Raw genomic sequence first — 17,829 nt, forward strand, 5'->3', positions numbered from 1 at the left:
TCTTTTTTTTTTTTTTTTTTAGCATTTAACACTTGTATAGATCTCCATTTTTCAAAACATGTTTAGATTTTTTCTTTTTCTTTTTTTTTTTTAGTATTTAACACCTGTATAGATCTCCATTTTCTCAAAACATGCGTACTATTTTTTTTTAGTATTTATCCTCTGTATAGATCTCCATTTTTTCGACACGTTTACTTTTTTTTTTTTTTTTTTTAGTATTTAACACTTGTGTAGAGCTCCTTTTTTTCAAAACCTGTTTAGATTTTTTTTTTAAATTTTTTAAAAAATTTTGTTAATATTTAGCCTCTGTATAGATCTCCATTTTTTAAAACGTTTACTTTTTTTTTCGTATTTAACCTCTGTATAGATCTCCATTTTTTCGACACGTTTACTTTTTTGTTTTTTTGTTTTTTTCTAGTATTTAACACTTGTATAGATCTCCATTTTTCAAAACATGTTTAGATTTTTTTTTTTTAATATTTAGCCATGGTATAGATCTCCATTTTTTCGAAACATGTTAACATGCTTACTTTGTTTTTTCAACACGTTTACTTTTTTTTTTTTAGTATTTATCACTTGTATAGATCTCCATTTTTCAAAACATGTTTAGATTTTTTCTATTTCTTTTTTTTTTTAGTATTTATCACTTGTATAGATCTCCATTTTCTCAAAACATGCATACTTTTTTTTTTAGTATTTATCCTCTGTATAGATCTCCGTTTTTTCGACACGTTTACTTTTTTTTTTTTTTTAGTATTTAACACTTCTATAGATCTCCATTTTTCAAAACATGTTTAGATTTTTTTTATTTATTTATTTATTTTAATATATATTTGTATAGATCTCCATTTTTTCGAAACATGTTAACATGTTTACTTTGTTTTTTCAACACGTTTACTTTTTTTTTTTTTAGTATTTAACACTTGTATAGATCTCCATTTTTCAAAACATATTTAGATTTTTTTTTTTTCTAATATTTAGCCACTGTATAGATCTCCATTTTTTCAAAACATGTTAACATGTTCACTTTGTTTTTTCAACACGTTTACTTTTTTTTTTCTAATTAGTATTTAACACTTGTGTAGAGCTCCGTTTTTTCAAAATCTGTTTAGATTTTTTTTTTAATTTTTTTAAAAATTTTGTTAATATTTAGCCTCTGTATAGATCTCCATTTTTTAAAACGTTTACTTTTTTTTTCGTATTTAACCTCTGTATAGATCTCCATATTTTCGACGTTTACTTTTTTGTTTTTTTGTTTTTTTTTAGTATTTAACACTTGTATAGATCTCCATTTTTCAAAACATGTTTAGATTTTTTCTTTTTTTTTTTTTTTTTAGTATTTAACACCTGTATAGATCTCCATTTTCTCAAAACATGCATACTTTTTTTTTTTAGTATATAACCTCTGTATAGATCTCCGTTTTTTCGACACGTTTACTTTTTTTTTTTTTTTTTTTAAGTATTTAACACTTGTGTAGAGCTCCGTTTTTTCAAAACCTGTTTAGATTTTTTTTTTTTTTAATTTTTTAAAAAATGTTGTTAATATTTAGCCTCTGTATAGATCTCCATTTTTTAAAACGTTTACTTTTTTGTTTTTTGTTTTTTTTTAGTATTTAACACTTGTATAGATCTCCATTTTTCAAAACATGTTTAGATTTTTATTTTTTAGTTTTTTTTTTTACATTTTTTTTAATATTTAGCCACTGTATAGATCTCCATTTTTTCAAAACATGTTTACATTTTTTTTTTAAATTTAACCTCTGTATAAATCTCCATTTTTTAAAACATGTTTACTTTTTTTTTCGTATTTAACCTCTGTATAGATCTTTGTTTTTTCTAAACATGTTTACCTTTTCTTTTTTTCTTTTTTTTACTATTTAACCTCTGTATAGATCTGTTTTTTCAACACGTTTACTTTTTTTTTTTTTTTTAGTATTTAACACTTGTGTAGATCTCCGTTTTTTCAAAACATGTTTACGTTTTGTTTTTTTTTATTTAACCTCTGTATAGATCTCCTTTCTTTTCAACACATTTACCTTTTCTTTTTTTTAGTACGTAAACTCTGTATGGATCTCCAATTTTTTGAAACATGTTTACCTTTTGTTTTTTTGCACATGTTAAAATCTACAATATTTAGCTATATAGCACCAACAGTTTGCTCAGCGCTTTACAATATAACGGGAGACAGTACAGCAACAATACAGTTCAATACAAGAGGGATAGGAGGGCCCTGATCCTGGGAGCTTACAATCTAGGAGGGAGGGGCTAGTGGTACAAAAGGTAGTAACTGTGGGGGATGGAGTGGTAGGAAGAGTAGAAGATTTCATTATTAGCTTAGGGCAGGATAGGCTTCCCTGAAGAGATCGGATCCACTTGTCAGGCATGTGCAGGAGCATTGTCGTGGTGGAGAATCCACTTGCCAGGCATGTGCAGGAGCATTGTCGTGGTGGAGAATCCACTTGTCAGGCATGTGCAGGAGCATTGTCGTGGTAGAGAATCCACTTGTCAGGCATGTGCAGGAGCATTGTCGTGGTGGAGAATCCACTTGTCAGGCATGTGCAAAAGCATTGTCGTGGTGAAGAATCCACTTGTCAGGCATGTGCAGAAGCATTGTCATGGTAGAGAATCCACTAGTCAGACATATGCAGGAGCATTGTCGTGGTAGAGAATCTACTTGTCAGGCATGTGCAGGAGCATTGTCGTGGTGGAGAATCCACTTGCCAGGCATGTGCAGGAGCATTGTCATGGTAGAGAATCCACTTGTCAGGCATGTTCAGGAGCATTGTCATGGTGGAGAATCCACTTTTCAGGCATGTGCAGGAGCATTGTCGTGGTGGAGAATCCGCTTGCCAGGCATGTGCAGGAGCATTGTCGTGGTGAAGAATCTACTTGTCAGGCCAGTGTTCTGGTCTTTTACAGATTCCCGTAACCTTTTCATTTTCCACATTTCCATCTGTCCTTTGCGTTTTTGGCTGCCCACTTAGTCATCATGGGCATCTTCCCACCACTCCCTAAATCATCTATGCCATTCAAACAAACTTGATTTTTCCATGGAATGTTCACCATAATCCTGTGGTAACAGAGCTAAAGTTTCACTCCCACTTTTACAAATTTTTACACTAAATTCGATGTCAATCCGCTACTCCAGATTCCTGTCGCTCATTTTCTATCAACAGGGTAATGGACACACGTGTTCTTTCTTCTACTACTCCATAAAGACCGAGTCCACTGGTCTGCGACCCAGGAGGGTGCAAGTTAGAACATGTTAGCACACGCTCGCGTGGGAATGGCTTTTGTGACCCACCACCAAGGTGCTACCCCATCACACCTTTTATATTTTCTGAAAGCAGAAGACCTGAAGAATAAAATGGTGGCTGTTGCATTTTTTTTTATGTCACGTGATATTTGCACAGCCATTTATCCAACTAAAATGTTCAGGTAAAAATATGCCTAAATGAATTTTAGTGCAAACAAACACAATATTATGCAAACATGATGGATGAGATGATCAGAGACTGCAAACATGATACAGGAGATGGTCAGAGACTGCAAACATGATACAGGAGATGGTCAGAGACTGCAGACATGATACAGGAGATGGTCAGAGACTGCTGACATGATGGAGGAGATGGTCAGAGACTGAAAACATGATACAGGAGATGGTCAGAGACTGCTGACATGATACAGGAGACGGTCAGAGACTGCTAACATGATGGAGGAGATGGTCAGAGACTGCAAACATGATACAGGAGATGGTCAGAGACTGCTGACATGATACAGGAGATGGTCAGAGACTGCTGACATGATACAGGAGATGGTCAGAGACTGCTGACATGATACAGGAGATGGTCAGAGACTGCAGACATAGTACAGGAGATGGTCAGAGACTGCAGACATGGTACAGGAGATGGTCAGAGACTGCAGACATACAGGGGATGGTCAGAGACTGCAGACATGGTACAGGAGATGGTCAGAGACTGCAGACATGGTACAGGAGATGGTCAGAAGCTGCAGACGTGGTACAGGAGATGGTCAGAGACTGCAGACATGGTACAGGAGATGGTCAGAGACCGCAGACATGGTACAGGAGATGGTCATAGACTGCAGACACGATGGAGGAGATGGTCAGAGACTGTGGACATGATACAAGAGATGGTTGGAGACCTGCAGACATGGCACAGGAGATGGTCAGAAGCTGCAGACATGATACAGGAGATGGTCAGAGACAGCAGGTATGTTAAAAGAAATGGTCAGAGACTGCAGACGTGCTATAGGAGTTGTAGACTGGGGACATGCTCGACTGGAAACATTTAACATGAGACATGTAAAAAAATCACTGCTTTAACAGGGTGATAGGGAAACACAGATCAGTGTCTTTTTGGGTCCCAAGGGCCACACCAAAAATGCCAAAGGGCCCGATGTTGGACACTCGGGGGCTAGATGAAGGTCGTTCAGAACTTTGCTTTTAACATTCAATTTTGAAACGGACTAACTTTAGCAAACACAAACCACATACACTGTTAGAAATTTGTTCATTCGAAAGAAATTTCCATGCTACTTCAAATTTTCTCATCACTGCGAGTGAAAATGAATGTCAACCGAAGATTAAAAAAATCAAACGAATATTCTCAATATGAAAAATTTGGAGCCAAATTCTACCAGTGTATATCCAGCTTCATTCTTGATTGACTCGCTGTCTCTGTTTCTCGATCTTTTTCCTAACATTAGACTTTCCAAGGTTAGTTGTGAACTTTCCTCCTACCGGGTAGAGGTCACGTCCCCGTGTTCTTCGCTAGGTGGACATCCTAGATTCTTTTTCCACAACGAAATGTTGACAGGTGGATGCAAGAATAAAAATCTAATCGAAGAAGATTATTACATTGTAATAGGGAAAGGTGATTTTTAAAAAAAAAAATCTAATGGGCAAGATGCACGGAAATACAGGCTCATCTTTTTCCGCAGTCTTTCGATTTATTTATTCTCCCATGGAAGATTTGTTTATCTAAAATAAAGGCTTTTGAAGGTAATAGAGATTTTTAACAAATAAAAAGTCAATTTCTCATGAAGACGAGCTGAAAAATACATTTTTTTTTAAATTAAATAACCTTTCAATGTTTACTTTTTTTTTTATTGTACTTTCTCCATACTAAATGTTAATCTTCTGTGGCAAGTCAACATTAAATTCAGAGAAATATAATAAAGAATGGCGGTAAATTAGGACTTGAGTTTGAGGAACACTCGCATTTACTACACTTAAAAAAAAAAAAAAAAAAAAGTGTATCAGGAACTGCGATCATTGTGCTAATGCAAATCCATTAGTAGGAATAAGAAAAGAACGTGCAAAAACCTTCATTGTAATATTTTTAGTGGTGGTTATGGGATCTCTGCTCTGGTCTTTCTGTTCTTCTGGACAAGGGCCATGGGCAGAGACATCTCTTAGATTGTAAGCTCCAAGGAGCAGGGCCCTCATTTCCCTCTTGTATTGAACTGTATTGTTGCTGTATTGTCTCCCATTATATTGTAAAGTGCTGAGCAAACTGTTGGCGCCATAAATCCTGTATAATAATAATAATAACTACCGTATATGGCAGCAGTTCCTCTGATGTCATCACCTACGATAGGATGAAGAGAGAATGAGAAGATAAATAGCCTGGCATCTGGTGAGGTTGCGGTGACCCAGGCGGGTAGAACTACGCAACCTTCCATGAATGCAGGTCGCTCTCAGTGTTGTAGGGGGTCACAATTCCTGGATCCTCTATAGTGGTGGTCATCAGAGGTCCAAGAGGTCAGAATGAAAAAGCAGATTGGACACCCATTAAAGGTCCAAAGGTTTTCACTTGGGTGGGAGAGCTCTTATGGTGTAGTATGAATCTAAAATGTACGGTAGTTATTTCCTCAATTAGGAGGAATGATGAATAGAAATTTAAAAAAGACCTGCAACTGATGAGGTTGCAGTGATCCAGGCAGGTAGAACTACGCAACCTTCCATGAATGCAGGTCGCTCTCAATGTTGCAGGGGTCACAATTCCTGGATCTTCTATAGTGGTGGTCATCAGAAGTCCAAGATGTCAGAGTGAAAAAGCAGATTGGACACCCATTAAAAGGTCCAAAGGTTTTCACTTGGGTGGGAGAGCCCTTATGGCGTAGTATGAATCTAAAATGTAGTTATTTCCTCAATTAGGAGAAATGATGAATAGAAATTTTAAAAAGACCTGCATCTGGTGAGGTTGCGGTGACCCAGGCGGGCAGAACAATGCAACCTTCCATGAATGCAGGTCACTCTCAATGTTGCGGCGCTCACAATTCCTGGATCCTCTATGGTGGTGGTCATCAAAGGTCCAAGAGGTCAGAATGAAAAAGCAGATTGGACACCCATTAAAAGGTCCAAAGGTTTCCACTGGGGTAGGAGAGCCCTTATGGCGTAGTATGAATCTAAATCTAGTTATTTCCTCAATTAGGAGAAATGATGAATAGAAATGAACAAAAGACCTGCGTCTGGTGAGGTTGCGGTGACCCAGGTGGGTAGAACTACGCAACCTTCCATGAATGCAGGACGCTCTCAATGTTGAAGGGCTCACAATTCCTGGATCCTCTATGGTGGCGGTCATCAAAGGTCCAAGAGGTCAGAGTGAAAAAGCAGATTGGGCACCCATTAAAAGGTCCGAAGGTTTCCACTGGGGTGGGAGAGCCCTTATGGCGTAGTATGAATCTAAATGTAGTTATTTGCTCAATTAAGAGAAATGATGAATAGAAATTTAAAAATAACCTGCATCTGGTGAGGTTGTGGAGACCCAGGCGGGTAGAACTACACAACCTTACCTGAAGAGGCCCCATCTCCAGGTGGGGTGAAATCACTTGCTGTCATTGCTATTGAGGTCCCAATCCTGGATCCTGTATGGGTTCTCAGGTGGATATTGTACTGGTAGGATGAGAGGAGGTAAAAAGCCCATTGGTGCTACAAACGGCAGAGGAGACCAGAATGGTACATCTAAGGATGGGTCGGAGTCATCAAGTTAGATGAACATCAGCTTTATTTCACCAAAAGATACATTATATGGTTATAACTCATCACTTCCTCCGTTTATGGTGAGACACAGATGTTTGGCATTTCTCAGTTATTTGTTTCACCCAAGTGTTTCCCTAGCCCAACCAAGTGTATATTCTTCCACAAAGACACAATTGGGTGGAAGAGAAACCAAAAATTGTCAAACATTTGCTATTACCATAAACTGAGGAAGTGGCAAGTTATAGCCACGAAATGTGGCTTTTGGTGAAATAAAGCTATCTGATGTTCGTCTAACTTGATGACTCCGACCCATCCTTAGATGGTCTCCTCTGCCGTTTGTAGAACCAATGGGCTTTTTACCTCCTCTCATCCTACCAGTACAATATCCACCTGAGAACCCCTACAGGATCATGGATTGGGACCTCAGTAGCAATGACAGCAAGTGATTTCACCCCACGTGGAGATGGGGCCTCTTCAGGGAAGGTAGTGTAGTTCTACCCGCCTGGGTCACCGTAACAGGTCATTTTTAAATTTCTATTCATCATTTCTCCTAATTGAGGAAATAACTAGATTTAGATTCATACTATGCCATAAGGGCTCTCCCGCCCCAGTGGACACCTTTGAACTTTTTAATGGGTGTCCAATCTGCTTTTTCATTCTGACCTCTTGGACCTTTGATGACCTCCACCATAGAGGATCTAGGAATTGTGACCCCCTACAACATTGAGAGCGACCTGCATTCATGGAAGGTTGCATAGTTCTACCCGCCTGGGTCATCGCAACCTCACCAGATGCAGGTCTTTTGTTAATTTCTATTCATCATTTCTATCATTAGATTCACCACACCGGGCGCCTCTGCCATTGGTTTCAATGATGGGCTTAGTACTTTCTATCATCCCACCAGTACAATACCCACCTGGCAATCTATAGAGGATCCAGGATTGGGATCTCAGTGAAAAATTTCACCCCGCATGGAGATGGGGCATCTTCTCCACCTGCATTCATGGAAGGTTGTGTGGGTCACTGCAACCTCACCAGATGCAGGTCCTTTTTTTTTCTGTTCATCATGTCTCTGAGTTGAGGAAATAACTGTATGGTAATACACAAATGTTTGGCATTTCTTGGTTTTCTCTTCCACCTGAGTGTGTCTGTATTCCAATTGAGTTTATTCTCTGTTACACAGGCATACTCAGGGGGAAGAGAAAACTGAGAAATATCAAACGTTTGTGTATCATGGTAAACGGAGGAAGTGGAGAGTTATAGCCACAAAATACATCTTTTGATGTTTATCTAACTTGATGAATCCAAGGCATCCCTAGACACATCACACCAGGCGCCTCAGCCATTTCTTTCACTGACAGGCTTTTTACCTCCTCTCATTCTACCAGTACAAAACCCACCTGAGATCCCATAGAGGATCCAAGACAGAGACCTCAATGGCATAGAGGATGACCAGTTTCACCCCATGTGGAAATGGGGCCTTTTCTCCTCCTACATGGAAGGCTGTGTAGTTCTATTTGCCTGGGTCACCATAACCTCACCAGATGCAGGTCATTTTTTCTTTTCTATTCATCATTTCTTTTAATTGAGGCAATAACCTTGGACCTTTTAATGGGTCTACAGTCTGCTTTTTTTGGTCTGACCTCTTGGACCTTTGAGGACCACTGCCACCTGAATCCCATCGCCTACTCTAGGACTCCAACCCCAAGCAGCGGTTGAGTTCCTCCAACTGCTGTAGGCAGAGGGAGATGGGTGATTGATGCCCCCTGTTGTTCATTACTTACAGCAATCAGAGAAAGGGTTACTGGGGGTGGTGTGAGTGAACGCTAGATTCAGATCTTTAAACCATCAAACTAAGTCTTGGGGCTTTGTTCACGTAAGTGATAAAAACAGACGGTTTGGATACTTTTTTTTCTCCTCCATCCCGACTGACCACCAGCAGTATCACCATCTGACACCTGGAATTTGCTGCTGCATTCTATTCTTGGATCCCTTTTCAGAGGAGCGATAGAGACTGCCACTGTGTGAAGCTAGCCTTAATGAGCTTAATGACTTGGATTCATCAGTTCTCCAGAAAATGGGGGACCCTTCCAGAAAAGTTGGGGTCACCCTAATTGTTATTCCACACATAGAGATAGTTTCTGGGGCCAAACATACCGATTCTTCAAGGCTACTTTCATGTATTTATTGTGCCCTGATGAACAAGGGGATTTTTTGATTACATTTTTTGTAGCCATGATAAAGGGAGAATTTTCCCCCTCAAAACGCTCTGATTGCCTTTTGTGCTCCTGTTGTCACTCGTAATATCAATAAAGGACCATGAACTTATGCAAGGACCATTTTGCGGAGTCACTCTCTCAGGACCCGGTCCTGAACTTGCAACCTCTGCTGTCTCTGGCATTGTCTCTTCTTGCTGAGCCACCTGAGACACTGGACATCTTAATCTTGTTTCTGGTGAACCTTGAACTCTGCTCCTTCCATAAACTTTAGTTTTTAGAGCCCAGGAGCCCAAGTCCAGGAAACTTTCTCAACTCTCGCTAGCCCCTACCCTCTATGAACAGATTCAAAAACATCCTTCACATATCATGCTGCTTTGTGTATAAAGCATAATTTTTCAGACCTTGTGACCTCATTACAGCATCTGATTTGCTCCCTTCCTTGCGGGAGATGGTGGTAGGAGTCATGCCAAGAGAGATTGTAGCCACTGAAAGCCCAGCAGCTGTTGCCTGGGGTACTGCAAGCCTCATGGTGGTACTACAGGGTGCCATCCACCCAACATGGGAGCAAGTGCATGTAGACTAGAAGTGGTTGCAAAGGTGCTGGAGAGGATCAGTAGCAATAAGATGTAGCAAAGGATAAAAAAAGGTGAAAAAAAGTACTTTATTAGAAAAAAAAATTGGAGTTATTTATCATATACAAAGGGGGGAAAAGTCCTCTTTTTTGGTGGGACTTTAATGGCTCACAGCCATCAAGCATGCTTCTTGGGATAGACCTGGTATATTGCCCCATATTGAGCTGTCTTTCACATCTCAATCCTGATTTTTATCAGGTCATCAACACTTTCTAACACAAATTCCTTGTGGTCATCACTTAGCACTCATAGTAGCACATTCCTATCAGTACCAACCAGCAGGTAATCTTGGTGATGGTGCATTTGGGCGGGGCCCCTTCAAGAGGCGTTTGGGCGGCATTTTTCATCCACTGGTCTCAGTTTTTTCTTTATTAATTTTTGTTTCATCATCTTTGCCTGAGATATATGAGAAATCCATGGCTGTGTTCACAACAATTTGTTTTTAATATTTCCTGGTGGTTTTTACCTCACATGGAATCATACGTCATGCCTTCTTGAGCACTTCTGAAGAAGAGATTCTTGTTGATCTCAAAACGCGTCAAGTGCGAACCATGCATGATCCATGATTAGATTTGCAATACCATCTCTGATGACACCACCACAATATGTATTGTAGCTTTATATTTATTTTTGAAGATTGTAGAAATAAAATTTCATACTGTTTTTACGAACAATCTCTTTTGATTTGTTGAAATTTATCATACAAGTAAATTGTGCCGTTAAAGTCCCACCAAAAAAGAGGACTTTTCCCCCTCTTGTATTCGTTAGGGCTGTTGGCACTTTGTGTATTATATTCCTTCCTCTCTTTATTTATTATTTACAAACTAAATGTCATCCAGTTAGGGTTTAGATCTACGTTCGTTTGTGTTCAGTAACCCATTTAATATATCAAAAAACATTGCTATTGTTGTGCTAAACTGGATTATCTTTGGCATTTTAAATTGGTTTTATCCCATCTTAAAGTCTTTTCATGTAATGTTTTGCTATAGGTCAACACAAGCATGCATGAAGCCAAGCTCAATGAGGAATGTGACGAACTTGTTGACATTATACATAGAAGAAAGCAGATGATTTCCGTAAAAATCAAGGAGACAAAAGTAAGTTTTCCTGCTAAACTCCAATATTATGTTATAAATACATTTTATAGATACCAAGTAGAAGTAACAAAAGTCACAGTCTTGGGTCTTTCGAGGGTCAGGTCACATAAAGCTGATATTTTAGTGTTTGGTAGATCCTGGAGAGTTAAATCAACTGGTGGTGTCTTCTACACCATATGACCAAATGTTTGTGGAGACCTCACCATCACGCCTATATGAGCTTGTTGGACATTCTATTCAAAAATCAAAGAAAAGTCACAGTCCTGGGATATTTTAGTGTTTGGTAGATTCTGGAGAGTTAAATCAACTGGTGGTGTCTTCTACACCATATGACCAAACGTTTGTGGAGACCTCACTATCACGCCTATATGAGCTTGTTGGACATTCTATTCCAAAATCAAGGAACAAAAGTCACAGTCCTGGGATATTTTAGTGTTTGGTAGATTCTGGAGAGTTAAATCAACTGGTGCTGTCTTCTACACCATATGACCAAACGTTTGTGGAGACCTCACCATCACGCCTATATGAGCTTGTTGGACATTCTATTCCAAAATCAAGGAACAAAAGCCACAGTCCTGGGATATTTTAGTGTTTGGTAGATTCTGGAGAGTTAAATCAACTGGTGGTGTCTTCTACACCATATGACCAAACGTTTGTGGAGACCTCACCATCACGCCTATATGAGCTTTTTGGACATTCTATTCCAAAATCAAGGATATTATTATGGATTTACCCTTCTCTGTGGCTATAACAGCCTCCACTCTTATGAGAAAGCTTTCCACAAGATTTTGAAGAATATCTGTGGGATTTTGTGCCCGTTTGTGAGGTCAGGTACTGATGTTGAATGGGAGGACCTGTCTCACATTTGGTGTTCCAGTTCATCCCAAAGGTTTTCAGTGGGGTTGAGGTCAGGGTTCCAGTTCCTCCACAACAAACTTGCCATCCTGTCTTTATGAAGCTGGCTATGCTCACAGTGGCACAGTCATGCTGGAACGGAATAGGGTCATCACCAAACTGTTACCACAAGGTTGGAACATAATTGTCTAAAATGACTTTGTATGCTGTAGTATTAACAGTATCCTTCACTGGAAGCACCTAAACTCAGCCATTTGGGGGGATATCCACATAACTTTGGTCATGTAGTGGGTATGATGGTCAGGTGTGCACAAACATTTGGGCAAATGGCATACCTCTCAGGAACTCTATCAGTGAGTTCTAGGGAGTCTCGAGAGCTGATGTGGTCATTAATGGGTGTTCCCACTATTCCTGTTGGATTTTTTAATTTGTATATGGACACAACAGCACATAGGAACTTGGTTGCTCAATGAAGGGGCAGGAGATCAAAAAAATTCCAGGTGGACAGAAACGGAGTTGAGAATTATGGCAGGAAGATGTCACTGTTGACTTTAGGATAATTTTTAGCAGCAGACTTTAGGAAGACTAGAACAGAACTCAAACCTGCAAGAGCTTTCCTACAGCTTGTTTAACTCTACAGCAAGAATTCCTATTAGGATCTGCATTCAACCCCCCCCCCCCCCAATCTACAGCTGATGGATATTTATAGGGCTCCAAGAAAACGGTTTTAAGCTTGTTCAGTACTTTTCATCTATGGTCACTAAAGCCGATGCTCTCTAGACTTGTGTTTCCATGGTAAGCTGAAACAAATGTATTTATTAACTGAATGAGACTTTTGCCTACAGCTAGAAGCAGAATGTTCTCATCAGTTTATATAATTGTAATGTGTGGTGTATTAAATTGCTAGTAGTCATGACACCGTTGGCCTCCGACACCCGCACCTCTCTCTTTGATCAATATAATTGCTATCACGAATATTTACAGTATCTCCCAGAAGTGAGTCCACCCCTCACATTTTTGTAAGTCTTTGATTCTATCTTTTCATGTGACAACACTGAAGAAATGACACTTTGCTACAATGTGACGTAGTCAGTGTACAGCTTGTATAACATGTAAATTTGCTGTCCCCTCAAAATAACTCAACACACCGCCATTAATGTCTAAACTGCTGGCAACAAAAGTGAGTCCACCCCTAAGTGACAAGGTCCAAATTGGGCCCAAAGTGTCAGTATTTTGTGTGGCCGCCATTATTTTCCAGCATTGCCTTAACCCTCTTGGAGGTCACCAGAGCTTCACAGGTTGCCACTGGAGTCCTCTTCCACTCCTCCATGACGTCATCACGGAGCTGCTGGATGTTAGAGACCTTGCGCTCCTCCACCTTCCGTTTGAGGATGCCTTACAGATGCTCATTAGGGTTTAGGTCTGGAGACATGCTTGGCCAGTCCATACAGCTTGTCTAACATGTGAATTTGCTGTCCCCTCAAAATAACTCAATACACAGCCATTAATATCTAAACCACTGTCTAAAACAAAAGTGAGTCCGCCCCTAAGTGAAAATGTCCAAATTGGGCCCAATGAGCCATTTTCCCTCCCCGGTATCATGTGACTCGTTAGTGTTACAAGGTCTCAGGTGTGAATGGGGAGCAGGTGTGTTAAATTTGGTGTTATTGCTCTCACTCTCTCATACTGGTCACTGGAAGTTCAACATGGCACCTCATGGCAAAGAACTCTCTGAGGATCTGACAAAAAGAATTGTTGCTCTACATAAAGATGGCCTAGGCTAAAGGAAGATTGCCAAGACCCTGAAACTGAGCTGCAGCACGGTGACCAAGACCATACAGCGGTTTAACAGGACAGGTTCCACTCAGAACAGGCTTCGCCATGGTCCACCAAAGAAGTTGAGTGCACGTGCTCAGCGTCATATCCAGAGGTTGTCTTTGGGAAATAGACGTATGAGTGCTGCCAGCATTGCTGCAGAGGTTGAAGGGGTGGGGGGTCAGCCTGTCAGTGCTCAGGCCATATGCCGCACACTGCATCAAATTGGCCTGCATGGCTGTCGTCCCAGAAGGAAGCCTCTTCTAAAGATGATGCACAAAAAAGCCCAAAAACAGTTTGCTGAAGACAAGCAGACTAAGGACCTGGATTACTGGAACCATGTCCTGTGGTCTGATGACACCAAGATAAACTGATTTGGTGCAGATGGTGTCAAGCGTGTGTGGCGGCAACCAGGTGAGGAATACAAAGACAAGTGTGTCTTGCCTACAGTCAAGCATGGTGGTGGGAGTGTCATGGTCTGGGGCTGCATGAGTGCAGCCGGCACCGGGGAGCTACAGTTCATTGAGGGAACCATGAATGCCAACATGTACTGTGACATACTGAAGCAGAGCATGATCCCCTCCCTTCGGAGACTGGACCGCAGGGCAGTATTCCAACATAACGACCCCAAACACACCTCCAAGACCACCACTGCCTTGCTAAAGAAGCTGAGGGTAAAGGCGATGGACTGGCCAAGCATGTCTCCAGACCTAAACCCTAATGAGCATCTGTGGGGCATCCTCAAACGGAAGGCGGGGAAGGGCAAGGTCTCTAACATCCACCAGCTCCGTGATGTCATCATGGAGGAGTGGAAGAGGACTCCAGTGGCAACCTGTGAAGCTCTGGTGACCTCCATGCCCAAGAGGGTTAAGGCAGTGCTTGAAAATAATGGCGGGCACACAAAATATTGATCCTCTGGGCCCAATTTGGACCTTGTCACTTAGGGTGGACTCAGTTTTGTTGCCAGCGGTTTAGACATTAATGGCGGTGTGTTGAGTTATTTTGAGGGGACAGCAAATTTACTTGTTATACAAGCTGTACACTGACTACGTCACATTGTAGCAAAGTGTCATTTCTTCAGTGTTGTCACATGAAAAGAGGGAATCAAATATTTACAAAAATGTGAGGGGTGGACTCACTTCTGGGAGATACTGTATATGTATCAAAGCATATGTCTACCAGAAGGGTTGGCTTACTTCTCACTACCCCCTTGGTGGACATATGATCCGGTAAATGTGTTCCAGGGTGAATGGCACTAGAGACCAACTGGGATTTCCAACAAGGGTCTCCACTATGTATGTAAAAAAAGAAAAAATGGCAATTACTTCTGGAGCACAGTGCTTCAGTATGGTAAACATTATCTCATTAGGATGTAGATCTGCCTTGGCTTGCCAAAAATGTCAATATTCGTTTTGAGCATCCTGGTGCTTTCAGTGCAAAGTGTGTTCAATTTTCAACGCCTTCACTATACCTCAACATCAATCCTTCTTGGCTTTCAGGTAACAAAGCTGAGGAAACTTGCACAGCAAATTGCTAACTGTCGGCAAAGACTGGAGCGATCTACAGTGCTGATCAATCAAGCTGACCATCTTCTGAAGGAGAGCGATCACGCAAGATTTCTGCAAGCAGCAAAAACTGTCGTAGACAGGTAGGTGACCTTCAATAGCAAGTATAGTAAAGATAAAAGGCAAAGTAACCCTTTAGTGGCCATTGAAGCTGGGATGCCCAGGTCAGATTTAGCCATGTCCATACGGGTTGGTTCACTGGACTAGAATTCTATAACTAAAGGGCTAATTTGCATCAAAATCATTTTATTTTAGAGACATACGGTATAAGGATTTTTTTTTTTTGGTTTAATACATTTCCGACTTATTGTTCAATTAAATGCTGGATAGCATAGCTGCATCAAAATAATATATTAGAATAATAATATTTTGTAATTAGTGCATTATTTTTTTTAATACCATATATGTTCTCATACAACCACAAAAAAAAACAGTGGTACAATGCATTTTTTTTTTTTTTTTTATGGAAGCTTTATAAGCACCATGACATGGTTGGAAACCATTCTGATTGGTCAGACATATCAGGTTTCTATTTGGTATACCAGTTTAATAAATTCTCTACTTATCTACTTTTTTAATTATAGGATAGCAACTAAATAAAACTGTAACATAAATGTAAGAATAAAATCTTTTTATATTTGTAATTTATTATTTTTAATAAGTTTGTTTAATACTTTGATTATTATTTTTTATTTTTTGATTTTGATTATTTTTTTAATTAATTTTTTTTATTATTGTAGCTGTCTCTTACATTATTAAACAATGGTACACTGACATTTTTTTTTTTGTGAATGATGCTTTATTTAGCTTATGAGCGCTATGACATGATTGAAAACCATTCTGGTTGGTCAGATATGGACAGACATTTTAAAAAAAAAGCTTTTATTTGGTATACGAGTTTAAAAAAATGTGTTGCTTATGTTTTTACTTTAGGATGACAACTGGATAAAAGTGTAAAAAAATAAAATATATAAATCTTCCTCATATTTGTCATTTATTATTTTTAATACTCTAATTATCTTGCACAAATCTATTACTAATCAACCGTTTAAGAAATGTAAAAGAAATAATGAAAATAAAAATTATATATATGTGTGTGTGTATATATATATATATATATATATATATATATTTATTTTTTTTTTTTTTAAATATTCTTCCCAAATATATTGCCATATATTTGAAATGCTACAATTTTGGCCATATTCAATATATTTCAATATATATATATATATATATAGTGGGGATCGAAAGTTTGGGCACCCCAGCTAAAAATTTGTATTAATGTGCATAAAGAAGCCAAGGAAAGATGGAAAAATCTCCAAAAGGCATCAAATTACAGATTAGACATTCTTATAATATGTCAACAAAAGTTAGATTTTATTTCCATCATTTACACTTTCAAAATAACAGAAAACAAAAAAATGGCGTCTGCAAAAGTTTGGGCACCCTGCAGAGTTAATATCTTGTACTGCCCCCTTTGGCAAGTATCACAGCTTGTAAACACTTTTTGTAGCCAGCCAAGAGTCTTTCAATTCTTGTTTGAGGTATCTTTGCCCTTTCTTCCTTACAAAAGTCTTCCAGTTCTTTGAGATTTCTGGGCTGTCTGTCACGCACTGCTCTTTTAAGGTCTATCCATAGATTTTCAATTATGTTGAGGTCAGGAGATTGTGAAGGCCATGGCAAAACCTTCAGTTTACGCCTCTTGATGTAATCCCCCGTGGATTTCCAGGTGTGTTTAGGATCATTATCCATTTGTAGAAGCTATCCTCTCTTTAACTTCAGCTTTTTCACAGATGGCATCAAGTTACCATCCAAAATTTGCTGAAATTTTATTGAATCCATTTTTCCTTCTACTCGTGAGATGTTCCCTGTGCCACTGGCTGCAACACAACCCCAAAGCATGATTGATCCAACCCCATGCTTAACAGTTGGACAGAGGTTCTTTTCATTAAATTCTGTGCCCCTTCTTCTCCAAACGTACCTTTGCTCATTCCAGGCCAAAAAGTTCAATTTTAACCTCATCGGTCCACAGAACTTGTTTCCAAAATGCATCAGGCTTGTCTATATGTTCATTTGCAAAGTTCAAACGATGATTTTTGTGGTGAGGACGTAGAAGAGGTTTTCTTCTGATGACTCTTCCATGAAGACCATATTTGTACAAGTATCTCTTTATAGTGGAATAGTGTACCACAACTCCAGTGTCTGCCAGATCTTTCTGGAGGGATCGTGCAGTCAAACGTGGGTTTTGAATTGTTTTTCTCACAATCCTGCGAGCTGTTCTGTCGGATATTTTTCTTGGTCTTCCAGATCTTGCTTTAACTTCCACTGTTCCTGATGACTGCCATTTCTTAATTACATTCGGAACAGAGGATATTGACATCTGAAAACGCTTTGCTATCTTCTTATAGCCTTCTCCAGCTTTGTGAGCGTCAACTATTTTCAGTTTCAGTTTTCTAGACAACTGCTTAGAAGAACCCATGGTGCTGATTGTTGGGGCAAGGTCAGATGAGTCTGGGCATTTAAAACCTTTGAGATTGACATAACCTGGTCTTCCCAGACGATGATTGAGAACAATCCATGACACTGGCAGGTCTCAGCTTTGCAAAGGGGGCAGTGCATGCTATAAATTCTGCAGGG

General features: G+C 39.5%; 1 protein-coding gene across 1 annotated transcript in view; it reads left to right on the forward strand.

The window, feature by feature from the left end:
* Positions 1-17,829, forward strand: part of LOC149445216 (E3 ubiquitin-protein ligase MID2-like) — a gene marked incomplete at its 3' end in the record, with an annotated part of 226,564 nt that overhangs the window by 191,002 nt on the left and 17,733 nt on the right. Inside the window, exons 4-5 of the mRNA XM_089654077.1 lie at positions 10,847-10,954; positions 15,124-15,272. Of these exons, the coding sequence (XP_089510203.1) occupies positions 10,847-10,954; positions 15,124-15,272 (257 nt within the window). The remainder of the gene's footprint in view (positions 1-10,846; positions 10,955-15,123; positions 15,273-17,829) is intronic.

This window comes from Staurois parvus, unplaced genomic scaffold, assembly GCF_062004578.1.
Source record: "Staurois parvus isolate SC_StPar_1 unplaced genomic scaffold, SC_StPar_1.0 ptg000739l, whole genome shotgun sequence".
NCBI classification, from domain to species: domain Eukaryota; kingdom Metazoa; phylum Chordata; class Amphibia; order Anura; family Ranidae; genus Staurois; species Staurois parvus.